The 18,186-nt window shown below is 34.1% G+C and overlaps 1 protein-coding gene across 1 annotated transcript; it reads left to right on the forward strand.

Moving 5' to 3' along the window:
- The first annotated feature begins 7,272 nt into the window (after window positions 1–7,272).
- LOC126604962 (uncharacterized) lies at window positions 7,273–8,955 on the forward strand. The gene is made up of 2 exons (XM_050272300.1): window positions 7,273–7,283; window positions 7,974–8,955. The coding sequence occupies exon 2, from the start codon at window positions 8,300–8,302 to the stop codon at window positions 8,789–8,791; it is 492 nt and encodes a 163-aa protein (XP_050128257.1). The 5' UTR covers window positions 7,273–7,283; window positions 7,974–8,299; the 3' UTR covers window positions 8,792–8,955.
- The last annotated feature ends 9,231 nt before the right edge of the window (window positions 8,956–18,186 follow it).

Raw genomic sequence — 18,186 nt, forward strand, 5'->3', positions numbered from 1 at the left:
TGAACAACTTGATGCACTCATTTTGAGCTAAATCATTTCCACTTTTAGAGATCACCCCAAAAGTTCAAGTAGTTCTTGAAAAAAAAGACACAATGAAAGAAAGCACTGTGTTTCTTTTTTTTAACTAGAAGCACTCCTAGCTAAAACAATTTCACCAAAAACATTATCAAAAGCGTTTTTAATTATCTTAAAATGCTCCTAAACTATTCTAAATATGACCGAGAGAAAACGACTCATCCAAAAAAGAATGGAGTGGAAGATGATACTTAATGGATTGTTAACTTATTAAACATGTTCTAGAGTTTGGCAGGTGGATATATTGGTTACCAATCCTCCATTTCTCATCTTATGATTGAGCCTATTATATATAATGATACTGATTGATGTATCTAACATTTCCATAATCTAAAAAAAGGACGAGACTAACGATGATTAAAGCAAATTGCCAAGACTGGTAGTTTTTTATGAGCATCATTTACCACGTGTCACATTTAGATATAGCTTGTCAATTAATTAGGTTAATATAGCACAAGGAGAGGGACTGATCAAGAATTAGGCAGATTGATTAAAGAAACACGTGGATGGCCCTGATGAATACAACTATAGAGAAAAATTCAGATTATCAGATGCGTGGCGTGGGAGACTTCGTCTTCTTAAACTTGATTAGCAAATGAATGAGTAATGCTAGAAAATCACACATTTATGCATTTTGTACACTTGTCTTTATAAAACCAACTTTCGTTAGCTTCTTAAGATTTATGGATGAAACTTCAAGCGTAAATATTATGCATCTGCTAGTATTTTTATCGTTTTCGTTTTCATTTTCAAGCGTAAATATTCAATAAAAATTACTTTTTAAATTCAATAAATAGTTAGGCCGCTTTTAAGATGGCTTCTATATTCCTTAAATCGTACACAGAAGATGATATTTTAACTAAAAGCTCGCATTTTCACAAAAAAATTGTGAGTAAACTCTTTTTAATCAGTTTTGAAAATTTCTTACATGAGTCATCATAAAACATATTTTGGTGGAAATTTAGCCGCACCAAGCACCGGCGGAGCCAAGTATAAAGATCTGGTGGGTTATAGCATAGAGAGAGTTTTAATTTTTATGTTTAAAAACACTAATCATTTGGATTATTTTATGATTTTAAATTGCCATAGTCCACATAGCAAAGAAAAAGTCTGAATTTTAGGACAATTTTTAGGAAAATAAGAGTTAATAAATGTTAAATAAACTCATCATTTTAACCAATACTAAAATTTAGTAGTAATAAATTAAAACTTCCATACCATACACGGTTCTTTATTTTATTCATTTGAAAGTTTTGAAGGCTAGAAGCCTTGAAAATAGACTATAAGTTTCTTGCTTCAAATTTTTTCTTTCAAGTTTACTATTATATTATTGTATGTAGGCAACAAAAAACATTGAGCAATTAATTTTGTAGTAATATTTTTAGTTTAGCTCACCCACAGAATACTTCTTGGCTCCGTCATTAGCACCAAGCTTCTTCAAAGTTCAAGGAAATTTAAAGGATGTCATGATCGATGAAACTCTGTTCTAGTTATATTCGATCTCGCTTGTATTTTCATGGGTTTTGTTAGTTTTTTTCTAGCCTAAAAGATTCCATAACTAAATATTAATCCATAATATAATTGAACAAAAATGGAATTGACATCAATGGCATGGCACGCTAATGAGCCTCTACCAGTCAAATCTAAAGTTAGAGACGTGGCAATGACCCTGATAATTATTGTTAATTGCTATTTATACTAAATAATTTACTTAATGGTCGTGATGTATATATGCATCTCATTCATTTCAAGATTACTTTTAAGTTTGAAATCGGTGAGGTGGTATGAAATTATTTACTCAGTGACAGTAATGTGTATATGCCATTCATTTCAAGATCATTTCAAGTTTGGAATCAGTTGAGGTGGTACTAAATAATTTAAACAATGACCGTGATGTGTATATGCATTATTGGTTTTTTTTTTTTCTTGGTTGAGGAAACCCTATTTGGAAAATTGAGTGGCCAATTTCTTTTGATACCTTATCTTCACAACAGTGAAGACTTGGATATTGGAACAATGAGGAGGTTAAGGTCGTAATATCACCATGCATGCATATGACAGACAAATTTTCTCCTTCCACAGTTTGCACTTGTGATACAGAGCTTTCATGACCAAGTGATTTAATTTTGTTTTCAACAAAAATAATACACGTCCATGGATGGTTAATAATTATTGTAGCTTTCTGTTTCACCTAAAGTCACCCCGTCATCAAGCATAAATTGATCATATAACATGCAAAACCCTAATTGTTTTCAGGAAATAATGTCTTTATCGTCAGAAGAAGAATATAATGTCATATTTATCACAAAGGGGCTCGCGACCAAAGCTAGCCTACAAATTTTATATTATCAATTAACATGTTCAATAATTTGCAAAATACGGTGATTGATACATTCGTAATTGAGGTTATACATATATATATATAGTGTGTATGTGTTTAAGTATGTCAAGAGGAAAGAGACAAATTGTATCCATGGATTGTGGACCATACTCTCTTATTTCCCTATGAGGGCCACCCCTTGAGTTAAACAATGGATGAAACTAATTATATAAGGTTTGATAGGTCGATCGATTAAGACTAATTATGTAGATTAATTATAACACCCTAAGATCGCAAGCCACTTCGTTGCCTTGTAAATGATACTACGCACCCTAATCGATCTATTAAATCATTTATAAAATTTGTTCACACTACAATGTCAATGTATATGCCAAGTGGCAAAGTTAACGGTGTCCTATTGTCCACATATTCATGGTCAATAAGATTTCTCCTTTCAATTCCAGTGATATTAAATAGATTTAATTTTAAATTACGACAAATAAGATTCGAGTAAAAAATGTAGAGGACAGAGCTATTGGTCAAGCCAATTTGATTACACTTATGTTGCAATGGAAAACTGAGGTACCAATGTATAAGCAGGTTAATAATTATCTTATTCCTTTTCAAACAAATTGGTTGGTATTAGACTCCATCACCCCGAAACTTCTCTCTCCTTCCCCAACACAAGTGTATTAGACTCCTGGTTGTTGGTGGGTCATTCATCTTCTATGGCTTGATTTCTAAGGTGGAGATCTATGTACTCCACCGGTTTGTGGCGGTGCCGCCTTACTTGGCCAGATCCATGGCGGGATCTCTTTAGATGTGGTACGGTGGTCTTGGCTAGAGTTTCCTAATCCTCACTGTGAAAATAATTGATTGGTGGATTCCATTTTCGAAGTAGTGGTTTTTTGTAGGATTGTTGTTTGTACTGCAACTAATGAAAAATGTCTCGCTTAGCAAGTTATGTGGCCTTGCTTATTAGCGATAATTTGATGTGATGTGATTTCGATTTTGGCAATGGCACTGTGTGTGCCTCGGTTTAGGTCTGGTACGTCCGCCATTTGTGATAGATTATTACCGATGGTGCTTGTGCTGCTGCCGATGCTGCTTGTGGTAGCCATTTACGAGACTACTCTTTATGCTTGTATGTGCAAATTAATCCAGACCAATAAATTGATCACTAAAAAAATGTCTCCATTGTGACAACCCTTGTAATTGTTCTTGTTCATTAATGAAATGCTACCGCTTCTTGTCAAAATAATTTTTTTGTTGGTTACAGGTCTATCATCTCACATGGTAGCTTTTATTCTGTAATCACTATAAATAAATAATTGATTAACTGCCAGTTAATTATATTCTGGTAAGACATTCAAATCCAGTATGTGATGCAACTTCTATTTAAAAATTACTAGGGGAAAAAACAACAGATCAGAAGAAGCTACTTAATTATATACTTCTTCTTCTAATTCTAATATCACCAAATTGATCCCCAAAACATTGACGATTTCACTTGAACTTTCATTTGTTTATTTCTTAACTTAATGCGTATCGAGCAATGCTAGTCAAAGTAAATAAATTTAGAGTTTAATCAAGTTGGTTAAAACAATGTCTTACTCTTTTTTTTTTATTCAAGAGTAAATTGTAGTAATGGTTCCTCAATTTTAATCAAATTGGAGCAATGGTCTCCCAACTAAAAATTCATTACCATTGGTCCCTTAACTCATCAAAATGTGTAGCTATGGTCATTTTTATCAACTTCATCAGAATTTTGTCAAAATAAGTTATGTTGGAAAGACCATTGCTACAATTGAGATCCCTCAACTCATCAAAACGTGTAGCTATAGTCATTTTCGTCAATTTCGTCAGAATTTTGTCAAAATGAGTTATGTTGGAATGACCATTGCTATAATTAGGTTAAAGTTGAGAAACTATTGCTCCAATTGAGTTAAGGTTGATGGACCATTTCTCCAGTTGGATTAAAGTTGAGAGACCAATAGTAATGGATTTTAAGTTGAGAGACCATAACTACACATTTTGATGAATTGAAGAACCAATGGTAATATATTTTTAGTTGAGGGACTATTGCTCCAATTAAGTTAAAGTTAAGGGACCATTCCTACAATTTACTCTTTATTGAAATTTGAATTTTTCTCCCTAGTTTGGATCAATTTAAATAGCTAGTGTGTTGGAAGAGTGGCTATATTAAGATAAATTGGAAGAAGATAAAAAACTTAGAAACAGAATTGAGCTAATCTAGTGGATATGCTGCTTGGTGTAAAGTCAACAGATTTGATTATTGTAATTTATCTTTAGATCGAGGTCTTCAGTATTACATACGTACAGAAAGAATGCGTTGAATAAAACTGCAACGAAAGAGTGAGAGGTTCAGACATGTAGCTAGCAAGCATCAATCCTGCAAATCTGGAGTCAATGAAATTAATGGCGCGTTTACGTAACCGTAATGAAAATAGGAGAAATTGAATTGAGGAGGAGTTGGAATGAGGAGAGGTCAGAATCGGATTCATGTTGAAGTTGTTTACTTAAATGTTATGGAATCGGAATAGAAATAACATTAATTCCATAAAGTTGTTTACTAATTCAGCAGAATTGGAATATAAACCAGTATGATTACTAAAATGCCCTTATCCCAAATCAAATATTTTATATACTTTTTTTAATAAAATTTGATATAATATATAATAGGGTAAATTACATAATACCCCCTCAGGTTTGAGGTCTATTACAACCTCATACAACATCTTTAAACATTTTACTTTCATACCTCACGTACTATTTTATTTCAAAATAATACATCCGTTTGATTTTCCATCTATTGGTTTGTTAAATGTTGATGTAGCTGCCACATTTGTGCTGATGTGGCTACCACGTGGCAATTTGTTTTTTTATATACATTAAAAATAATATAATATTAACCCTATTAAAATTAAAAAAAATAAAAAAAACCAGAAAAACCCAAACCCAAAAATCCTGCCCCGCAACCCCACATCCCACCCCCTTACCCATCTCTTCCTTCCCATCCGTCCATCCCCTCCACCCGAGCACCCCTCAACGCAGGTCCCACCTCGACCTCTCTCTCTCTCCCTCCCTCTCTCTCCTCTGTTAAATGTGGAATTCGAGATGCGGGTGTGGTTTTTGAAGTCTAGTGTTTGATGAACGGAAATGGTTGGCCACGATCTTGTAGGCGAGGTCTTCAATTTAATTATTTATAAAATTAAAAAAGAAAATAATAGCGGGGACGTGGTTGAGGGCGATGTCGGTGCTGGAGAGGGCATGCTGAACAAAATCAGGGATGTAGTTAGTGTCGCCATAGGTGGAGATGGAGACGGGCCCACAATAATTCATCTTCACGAGGGCAGAACTGATGTTCTGGGCGATGGCATGGGCATCGTAGACTTTAGGGACCTGGCAGTTCTCTATGTCCCACCACACCGACGTTTTGGCGTTCACGTACTACGCCTCCGCCATACCGATGGAGGGCGCCCCCGCCACCATGGTGCTTCCGTTCACATCCCCAGGTATTGTCGCCCTCTAAACGCTCGAGATCTAACGATTATTGAAAAACGAAGACGATCGTTTCTTCAAAACATCAACATACTAAATTAGAATCGAAATCCGACTGATTGATTCGCTACTCCTCCTACTTCTTCTCGTTCTTCTTCTTCTTTTTCTTGTTGTATGGGTGATTCTTTTCTAGGAATTGCAGATTGATCTGTCTGGCGCCTGCTTTGTAAATTGTAAATGGGTTGGTTGGTGGGTAGAATTAGGTATGGAAGTGCTTCAATAAGGATGAACCGTGGGCTGAGTGGTGGATTTTGTAAATGGGAGTTGCAGAGTGGTGAGGGGGAAGGAAGGGGATTTGGGTTCGGGTTTTTCTTGTTTTTTTTTCTTTAATTTTTAATTTTTTGAATAGGGTTAATATTATAATATTTTTAATGTATAAAAAATATTTTTTTTGCCGTGTGGCAGCCATGTCAGCATTTAACAGACCAATAGATGGAAAATCTAACAGAGGTATTATTTTGAAATAAAATAGTACGTGAGGTATGAAAGTGGTGTTTTAAAGATATTGTATGAGGTTGTAATATACCTCAAACCTGATGAATTATTATGTAATTTACCCTATATAATAGTAAGAAAAAAAAATTAAATTGCTTTTTTATTTCATAGACACAAGAAAATGCTTTTGTTTATTATTATTATTTTTTATAAATTTAAGTTACTTTAATATTTAAATTTTCTCGCTCAAATTGTAGTTTCTTCTCTTCAGCATATGCATAGAGTTGTGCATAATGTGAATGAGGGCATAATAGGAAGAAAAAATGTATTCCTGATTCCCTCACCCTCTTGGAATTCAAATACCTCATCTATCCAGGGAATCCCACTCCTCCAATTTCAGGAATTGCATTCATTGTTTCGGGTGGGGTCCATCACACTATTGATTCCCCAATGTTTAGTAAACACAAATAATCCGTAATTGGAACTCAATTTCGTTTTTTGATTCCCATTACCCTTACGTAAACATGCTATAAAATAGTAGCAATAATTTTTGGATTTTTGTCGTTTATTTGTTTTCATTTGCTATACGTATATTTCTCTTATGCTAGGATTGTCACATCTTGTGACTTTCATAAATTCATTGTCCAACAACAACATGCAATAATGCATATATCTTTTGCATCATTGCAATAATGTTTCATCAAATCATATTTATATACACATACGTGACGTCTTATTGCTCAACCTCTTCTCGTAATTATTACTTATTTTGAGTTTTAAATAATCAAAATTCTCTGTATTCGAGTTTAAATCTTCTTTCTCACATTTTAAATTATTTAAGAGAAAACTACTCAAACGCCAAAACTTGCATGTTGTGCATGTGGGGTTCTTCAGCCTGCATTTAGGAAGAAAGCCATAAGCAATTAATTAAAGAACGAACTTCATGATCGAAGATTTCAGAACCATTGGACCAAAGAAAGTATCAATTAATTAATCAATCAAAAGGCAATATATTTGTAGGTAATTAGCATGCACTTGCACACCTTCATTCTACCAGCAAAGTAAGTAGCTGGCTGCTGACTAATGTGTCGAGTCGACTAGCACATTTTCCTTTTTATCCTTAATTTGCTCTTCGATCTCAGTAGGCTCATGCATCAAATCCCAATTTATCACATGACTTAATTAATATTCTTATTAGGGGTGGTCAGGTTCACGAATCAACCGCCCAACCCAACCAACCTAACCAAAATGGATTGAGTTGGGTCGGTTGTGAAGGGAAAAAAACCCGGCCACCCGTTATCTGCACAAGTTCTATGCGGTTTTGAATTTTTATAACCCAACTAAACCGACCCACATCGCTATGATTCATTTGTTTTTCTCATGGTGGCATTGGTTGTTTCTTCTACAACCAAAGCACAAAATTCTCCCGTCCATGAATTTTTATGCGATTCCTCAGCACCAGCCTATTTAATATTTCTTGAATATAAGAAAAATCATATCATGAGATTAAAAACAAATAAATAAATGGTTATTTTGGGAAAACGATATTTTGGACGTTAAGGGTGCGTTTGTTGCACCGGACTATCTCGGACTGAATTAGCTTCAGGGACTAAGCTGGACTGGCTTAGACTAGACTAAGCTGGACTGATTTAGTGAAGCGTTTGGTGCAGTGTCAGACTAAAAAGAAGGATAATAACAAACTACAATATTTTATATTTTTTAATTCATATCTAATAATATTATATTAATTAATTCTATCTTTTTTTCTTCTAATAATACTCTCCCTCTCTCTGGAAGCCTCCATCATTTTCTTCCTCGTTCTCTCCGTCCCACACTCTCCGTCCCTTTCCTCTTTTTTCTGATTAATTGCCAAAAAAATTCTGCAAAATGAAGAATCGAGCTTCGTTTTTCTGGTTTTTGTTCATGGGATCATCGGGCTTGTCCACCAGAGGAGGAGAAAAACGAAGAGGAAGACCCGGTGGAGGACAAATCGAAGAGGAAGACCCGGTGGACAAATCGAAGAGGAAGACCCGGTGGACAAACGAGAAAAACGAAGCTCGATTCTTCATTTTGCAGAATTCGGAGGTTGTGGACTCCGAATCTGGGGTTGGATTCTGTCTTCTCTGCTGCTGTTTTTTTGTTTGGATTATGTCTTCTTTGTTAAATTTGTCTCTGTTTGTGGGCAGTCGAAGGTTGTGGACTCCGAATCTGGGGTTGGATGTTTTGGATTTTTTAATGTGCGAGGCAGTGAGGAAGAAGGAAATGAGAACGGCGATTTACGAGGACGCGGCGGTTGTCCTGGGATGGTCCGGTGAGGTTGTCGAGCAGGGTGAGCAGTCGAGCAAAGCGCTGAGGAGTCGAGCAGAGCAACGATCTTAGCAATCCGGTGGTATTTGGGGGGTCTCGCTAAGACTACCTAGCGAGCCCCGTAGTCCACATGAGTCCCCTTTAGTCCCACTTAACTTAGTCCCAACACCTATCAAACATGGGATTGTAGTCCAGTCCAGTCCAGTCCCTCCTAAGGAGGTGAAACAAACGCCCCCTAAAAACACTTGTATAATGAATACCTCGTGAAATCCGCTCAACTCAGGCCACAGGTATGGTGTCTCTTATGTGTCTCTTTTATATCATTTTGACATCTGTCCTGAACTTTAACCTCAAATTTAACAGCGTTAATCTTTCAAGAATGAATTAAACAAAATGTAAAATTTGATATTTAAAAAAACAACGCATTCTCGATGGTCATTCACCGCCGGCGAAGCCTCTTTTACTCTTCCCTCTGTTTCCGATGAACCCACCCATTGATTATTAGTTTTACTCTTGGGTTTCCTTTCCCCTCTTTGTGGGTTCACTTTCCCTTTCATATATAACCATCAAATCCTCCCCAAATTTCTTTCATTATTTTCAGGATTTGTTAGAACTTTTACAGAAGATATGTTCTATTTGGATTTGCAACCAAAGCCTAGATTATATCCCTAATCAGTGACATTATTCCTAAGAAAATTAGCAATAGATTCTACCTTGAAATTAATCTGACTGAAGTTTGATTTGACTGTGGGTATTGAATGGGAAGATAATTATTTCAATCTTGGGCCAAGAGAGAAGGAGAGATAGAGGGAGGATCCGAGGGGAGGCTTTGGTGACAACGAGTAGGAATGTCCAGAGTTGGATTACTGGCGGTTGATGAGGTTTATCTGGTTGCGTGGACAACATCTGCTAGTTCTTTGTTTTTTTTATTCTTAAGTGTAGATGGAGGAGGCTTTGGAGACAGGAGTTGGGGTAGCTGCTCCTGGAATGGGGTTGGCCAGCGTGGGTGACTGTCTGGGTTGCTAGGGCGAGAGACTATCGGGATCCGGGGTGGGTGAGAAAGCGGTGGCTGCGAGTTTCTTTATTTTTAGTTTTAGTTTCTTAATTTTATTAAAAGTTAATGGGGTTAAGGTTAGGTTTAAATGACTAGACACGTGTCAAAGAAATAAGAAAGGAGACATGAGAGACACAAGTCAGCAGACCTGTGGCCCTCAACTCAACCTGTATAACAATGGATTGGGTGGGTTGGTTGGTTTCCTTGTTTTCTTGGGTGGCAATAGTTTTGTTAAATATGTACTCGAGCTAAATGAATTGATTTGTGGTTTGTGGGTTGTGGCTCAACCCGATGCCCACCACAAGTACCATTTCTTATAATTTATAAACTCTACTGTTGACATTGGCTGAATGCTCATACATGCATGTACAACTCTACGCGCTATTGATAATCATTCTCTTAATAAAATTTGGCTAAGCAATGGCTTGGGAATTGTGATCTCCATAGACAAAATTTTATAAAGCTGGTAGAGTAGTCTACTTATAACAACCTATAAGATTTTTTTTAACGTTTAAATATAAAACAACACTTCATATTCTCATAAGCTCCTTCATGTGTGACGACATTCAAACCAAGCACATGGACAACAGTTATTAGGTGATAGGGAGCACGTATGCTTTCACCTGCGAATAAACCTAATATGGTATTATGAAAATAGTTGAGGTTCCATACTAAAATCAATTGTAATAATAAAGAGAGTAACTTAACTTCTTATAAGCACATACAAAATTGTTGAACTTTCTGATGTGGGACAGCTTTAGTGGTCATCAAATATGCTTGTGCTTCTTTAGTATTAATTAGTCAATATTTGGGATTGAAGTAGCTAGCACATCAGCTGGTAGGTTCAAGTTAATTAGTTCTCATAACTATCAATGAATTAATTATGTACATTTATATAAAATGAACCAATTTCGTGCATATGTACGCAGGTATTCGCCTTCACCTGTACTTCATGCTGCTGTTGACTATTATTAATTTGTAGCTATATGATGAACATTTGTTTTTTGAAGTCAAATATCAGAAATTGTTCTTTTTTTTTAAGTCCGCAAATAATTTTTTCTTTCTTCGATATTTAAAAAATAATTAAAGGGGTTTATTTTTCGACAAATCTAAGCATGCGCAACAAATTATAGTCTTAATTAATAAGTTACTGTGATCCAATCTAGCACATTAAAATATGATCGGATGTACGACTTTGCAAAGACTTGGGCACACTTTGACATGAGTTTTCCGTGGAGTAAATGATCGATTTTTAGAAGTACAAATATTACAAACGAGAAAGAATTCGAACTCGAGACATCAAAGCAAGAGATATGCACTCATAAAAAATCAACGATAAAAAGTAAAGAAGCAAATTCCAAATTTTCTATAATCGTATTTAGACGTGGAAAATAAACTCATTAGGTAATTAATGAGTACCTATTAAAACTCATTTAGTTTGATTTTACCTTACCATCACCACCACTACCAAAATCACATTTATATTATGGTATCAAATTAAACGTGTATTAAAGGGTACTTGTTAACAATCTAATGAGTTGATATCGAAACTATATATTCCTAACTAATAATTTACCAAGATAAAAATAAAACTTATCCAATACTAGCTAATTAATTAGTATATATAACACTGCCTGTCTACTGAAAAAAAAAAAAAAAAGGCAAAGGAGGGTGACATTTTGTATTTTTATGTTATTTTGATGGAAAAAAGAGGTTGGTGTTTTGATCTCTATCTGCAGTTTGGTTTATATAACCCCTTTTATCTTTGAATCGTATTTTGTGGCTCTATAAATTTTGTTTTTTTGTTTGTCCCCATTAATGATTCCTATAATCAAAGTGGTCCATTATTTTCAGCCTGAGAATATAGATGATGATCATGATGGCTCACGTATAGATTAAAGTACAGTAAAATTTCTTTGCAGTAATATTTTATAATTAGACAATTTTTGTTAAAGTCATAAAAAATTTCGATCTTAATTTGGGACTAGTTATGTATTGGAATAAACTATATACTGTAGTAAGTTATAATTTTTCGTACTTAAATTAATTTAGAATATATATTGTCTTTTAAACCTTATAATAAAAGTCTAGACAAGGTAAGAAAAAAGAATTATCATGATCTTTGTAAATAACACTATTATCTTTGCAGTTATATCTTATATCTTAGCTCATGTACATAGAAAATATTTCTGTATCAATATTCAATTATTTAATATTTTGTTAGTAGTAGTTATCTCCTTTTATAAGTAGATTTTAAACTCGACTTAGCATATAAACCTTTATATTTACTAATTAGTAATTAGTGCCAGGAACCGGCCGGCCTGAAACACCCGCATCTGCAAGGCGGATGTAGATGATCTCTATAGCCATTCAGTATTCAAGATCAAGACCAAGAGACAAGAACATATCAATCAATTTATCTCTACTAATTAATAAAACACTCATTGTTATCCAAATTCTTATGAAATTATCAGTTTAACCTTATAATTGAAATAGAACATGAATAAGAAATATAGAGCATAAATGTAATTTCACACAACCAAATTTTGTTTTTTTGTTTTTTCAAAGCCTCACCTATATATGATCATAACATATATCTAATTATTAAAAAAAAAAAAAAAAGACAAAACAAAACTTCCCACTCCCACATTCCCTATCACTCCCTTTCTCTCTCCTTCTATTTCAAAAACAAAAATAAAAAAATTTCTCATATACTTTGTGTGCCCATATGGTAGTGTATATGAAAGGAATCTTGTCAATAATGAGTGCACCATCCCATGTGAAATTGTCAACAGAGACATGCATATGGCATTTCCTAGCTATATATACACTCTCCAATTCTGAAATATAATTAATTTACTTAACACCACATAATATACTATTGATTGTATTTGATTTTCGAGAGATTAAATCAAGCTCATATAATGGTAAATAATATTTGTGGCGATGTCATTATTTCATTTTGACCGAGCAAATAGAGAGGAACACGATTGAACTGTAGCATTATTATGCATGATGAAATGGAAATCCTAAGTCTCTATATTTAGCATCGATGGTGATCATGCATAGCATGTATAAGTATAACTGCTGTTGCTGAAATTATGGTAATTTTAAATTTGCAATAGATAACCGAATAAATACCATAAATACCAAAATTTTCACATCAATTCATATTTCTAGAAATATTTAGGGTTTATGCGTCTCTTCAAAGAAATACAGAAAAAGACATGCAGAGGGCATGTGGGCGGCCATAAAAACAAGCGTACAGCTGCAGAAAGCATGTTTGTTTTTTTGTGTTAAGTGTTGATGTGGGACATTCACTCAATATATATAGTACCTGTGACCTGAACCAGAGAAAACTCCTCCACATCCTCCATTTTCTTCTCTCTTTTTAAAAAATGTTTATGTTTGCTTCTTGTTTGCTCAATTCTATAGGTAAACCGTATATTATCAACATTATTAACATAACCTAATTAATTAAGGCCATGATTAGTGACTAGTTAGGGCTGGTTTGGTATTGTTGTGCTTTGAAAAAAAGCTGCTGTGAGAGTAAGCGGCTGTGCTGTGAGAATAAGCGGCTGTGAAAAAAATCAGCAGAGTGTTTGGTAAACTTTTTTGTAAAAGTGCTTTTGGAAAAAAAAAAAACAGTCTGATAGTGGATCTTTTCATTAAAGGAGCACTGTAGCTCCGTGTGCTTTGAAAAAAAACCAGTTTTCCAAAGCTGCAAATAGCAGCTTCAGCTTTTTCCTTTGATTTCAGCTTATTCTCACAGCAGCTTCCAAAATAAACCTTTTTTTTTCAGTTTATCAAACACCTAAAACCCTCACAGTTTTTTTTCATGGGTGCTTTTTTTTTAAGCACCTCACTCCCAAACCACCCCTTTATGCTTGACAATTTAAGAATATAAAATCGATATTAGTATACTACGATTTTTAAGAGACAACTTTTCAAACTGTGGGTGCCAAAAGTTTCAATATTTAAAAGAAGAAGAAAAAAGAAAGAGAATATTCAAAACTGTTGGCGGGTGGAGTATTTGTCAAATAGCATGACCACTATAAGCAAGATGATATTTCTCTGTCACATTCCCCACACCCTCACTCAACTCAATTAATATTTGTTCAAACCTAAGCATGCATGCATGCAGCCGCCCAGAAACTCCAATTGCGGTTCCTGGCAATTTCTCATCGTCTTAACCCTGCGGTCTGCTATTTGCACACCACACAAGACTCAGCAGAAACAGAAAAACTTAATTGACTGCCACTTTCTGCACAGAAGCAGCATATGAATTTCATGTCATGATGATATCAGTGCTTGTGCTTGGAAGGCTGTTAAAACAAGACTTGTTTTGTGCTCGGAAGGTTGTTAAGATAAGATTATGTCACTTTGATATTCGCCCCACATAATCAGATTTCATATATTTTATTAAAATAAATTAAAAGTACTAATATGTATAATTTCGTCGACTACAGATTATCTCCAGATCTTAAAAAATGAAGTTCAAGAATCAAATTGAAATTTAATCCAAAGACTATAAACATGAGACATCTTTAAAAGTTATAATAATTATAGCCGTTTGATCAAATTTTAATGGTCCGTATCATTTGATCCTTAGGCTCCATTTTTTTAGATCTTGAGAGGATCTGTACTCTAATTTTGTCCTAATAACTGGCATTGTTGGACCCAGGAGGATCATTAGCGGATTCTCTTTGTAAGGATCCTAGGAATCCTCTAATCATATTTGTTCATCGTACATCATGCGGTCAAAAATTATTGTAAATTTTTTTAATTAAAATTAAATATAAATAATACCTGATAAAAACTGATCGAACGATGGCCGATTGTAATTCGACTTGAATCTTCTCTTGCTGTACCATTAAAGTTGTCAAATCAGCCAACTCACAGCTGCCACAAAATTTAAAGTAGCACAAATGCACAATGAAGGCGAACAGTCAATTTTTTTATTCATACAAATAAGTAAAAAAGAAAATAATCAAAATACTACTACTACTAAATTAGAGTTGGAAAAACAACAAAGTGCTATATATATTACTAAATAAATCGAAGATATTTGTGAGAAAGGAATTAGATCCGCGCCGGACCTTAGGAATCAAATCATTTTAACCGTTGATTGGTGTGTAAAAAAAATCAGAGCCGTTGATTTTGTGTGGGGCTCAGAAAATAAGTTAATGAAAACCGTTAGATTAAATTGTACAGTCTAAATAAATTAATCCCTAAGTTCCGAACACTAAGATCTGAAGCGGATCCAATTCCTGTGAGAAAATCCATTTTTATACACATGCAAGTTGTTGCTGGTCTGCAGACAAAGAAAGTAACAGTAACAGATGGATTCAATAATACATGCAGAAGCTATATATCTAGTGGTTCAACTTCGAATCTATGTATCTCGTGGTTCAAGTCCATGATCTGGTCGTGTTTTTTATGGATTCAACATGCGGCTACAAGTCACCACCAATACAACCATCCCTCTCTGTCTCTCAGTCTGTGTGGTCATATATGAAGGCCCGATCAAGTTGAAGATAAAAGGATAAACCTTTTTGACCTTATTATAACGGCCAAATTGCAGACAGAGTCATTTCTCGTAATGTAAATAATCGACCCTAGTCAAGTTTCAAAATCTAAATACAGATAATTGTATAAACGCTATCATGGTATATCATCTACCAAGGTAGTGTTTATACTTTTTCGTTTTCTCTTGTTGCAATGCTTAAGGAATCCAAAAATCTCTTTTAACATAAAAGATATAGAGTTTTCGACATGGGATGACATCCACTCATGTAAAATTACTTTTTGACGGATTACACAAAGGTAATTGTGAATCGATAAATACATTTTTATTAAAGTTACAAATCGGTAAATACATTTTTATTAGAGTGTCGGGATTTAATTAGGTGTAAACTATATATATATATATATATTTTTTATGAAATCAAATAATAAACCATTCAATACAAGAATTATAACTTTATACGTACATAATTCAAATATCATAAACCGAAGTAATTTGACAACAATTTGAGATGAGCAAACACGTCATCCTTGCTCATTATTTTATGTTCCAAAGGGATTGACAACCAAATTTCTAGGTTTGGATAATGAATTTTAGCGCAAGTACATGATGAAATGAAAGGTTAGGTCGTAGGTTGGGCCAGGGCGGATGCACTATGGGGAAAGATCTCTCTAGATGCCTTCCACTTAATCATCATTACCAAATAATCTGGACCTTTGAAAATTGATCAAACGACTAAAGTTATTATAACTTTTAAAGTGGGTCCATATTTTTAGCTATGAATCAAATTTCAAGGGTTCAGATTATTTGATGAGGATGATTAAGTGGAAGGATCCCTTTCCGCACTATGGGACCAAGGTGCTTCCAGAACTATTTAGTATCCGAAAAATAAACGTGGAAAGTTTTTGGGATTCACTGAATGATTTTTACCGGTATTTTTTGTGCTCATTAATTGTTTGATATAATACATGCTAATATATCTTGATAACACTTAATAAATTGTGTCGACAACACTTAACAAATGCTCTCAATAATATTTATCATATTGTTTCGCCAATGTTGATATTCATTGACATATGCTTACTATGGTTCGGTTGACGATAACAAACTCATCAAGTGTTTAATAAAATATCTTTGTGAATAAACTAAAATTTGTCTGTGTGTTTTCCACTATATTTTCATCTGTCTTCATCTGGGACCCGGTTTCTCTGCCCTTCCACTTTTTATACACTCTTATTCCTTCCTATTTTGTACGATCACGATTAAGCTACGTCAATATTTTATATTGATTTTTTTATAAAAATAATAAAAAAAACAATAATAGTAATATAAAATGTTAATATAACTTAAATATGACCTCATAAATATAAAAAAATGTATGAAAAAGTGGAATGACAGAGAAGCTAGGTCCTTTCATATGAGTTACCAATTACCACACTGACAAAGTAAGAATCGCATAGGGTCCACCTCCGATTATTGGGAGCACGTGTCGATCACGTACATGAAACTGAAAGCAATCCTAAGGAATGAAAGAAGGATATTCTTCTCACGCTCCACGTAATCACCACTCGTTCTTATAACTTTACTTTATTACCATCTTAAACAATATAAAATGCAAATTATGATTTTAGTCCCTCTAGTTGTAACCAAGTTTCACTATAGTTCATATAGAATCAGTTGTCACCAATTAAATTTTGAAATTCACTCGAATCCAGAGATAACATTTAGGGCATATGTTTACTTAGCGAAAATGAAAAAAAAAAAAACGAATGAATCAGAAAGTTTAAAAATAGAAGACGTAAAGAAAGATAATCAAAACAACAGTCCCATTTTTTTATTTTTTATTTTTGTTATTTGATTATGGATTTTAATGAAAAACTTATATTTTTTCAATTTCTTTCGTGTAAGTAAATGTAGAAAAAAAGTTAGGGGGTAAACTGATTACATTACCCATGTTTTAATAAACGCATGGAATTCAAGAATCAAAATGATTCCCATTTTTATTCCTTGTAAGTAAACATGCCCTTAATTTTGTCAAAAGTGTCGGTATTGTTCGTGAATTACATATGTCAAGATGCGATAAACTCATGTCGTGGATCTTTCTAACAAACTGAAAATTCAAACTAGTTTACAAAGGCCAAAATGGAAGTTCGCCAACAATACAAGGACTAAAATCATACTTATCATTACTTGAGCATAGATTAATGTGCTTATTTTTTATTGGTGACATATCATTTGATTTGCAAAGGTTTAAAATTTGGTTTCTCTAAGTAAAATCAAACTATCCTTTTGAAAATTACTGTTAATCAAACTACGGAGACCAAAATGAAACTTACTAAACATTAGGAGGGACCAAGATCATAATTATAAAAATAAAATTACAGCTAAGTATCTCATAGGGTGGTTACACATCCCATATCATCACTCACAGTAATCGGGGAAAGCTTATCACCAAAAAATGCACGTGGCCCATACGATTAAAAAAGACAAAAAGGGCCTAGCATTGGCAAAAGCAACAAGAAGGATAGAAACGTAACAACACACCTCTGCTCTCCCCAGGCTGTGGAGAAATTAACAACCAAGCGAGTTTTGAGAGAAATTTTTTATTGGGCAGGAATATAAATGGTACATCAGGTGTTTTAATAAAAGTAATAGAAAATTTTATTTTTTAAGTTATTAATATTTTAGCACACATATTCCATCATTTATATAATGACACATAATATACCATCTCGTTTATCGATTACACTGAAAAATCTCTAAAGTTTTGACTCGTAACCCTATAAGTGGCTTGAAACCGACTGACACAGGCGGTATGCGGTAAGCCAACACGGGGTAAAATCGTAATTCGGATAGAAAGAGCATTATTTAACCGGAGGCCATGGG

This window comes from Malus sylvestris, chromosome 15, assembly GCF_916048215.2.
Source record: "Malus sylvestris chromosome 15, drMalSylv7.2, whole genome shotgun sequence".
Taxonomy (NCBI): Eukaryota; Viridiplantae; Streptophyta; class Magnoliopsida; order Rosales; family Rosaceae; genus Malus; species Malus sylvestris.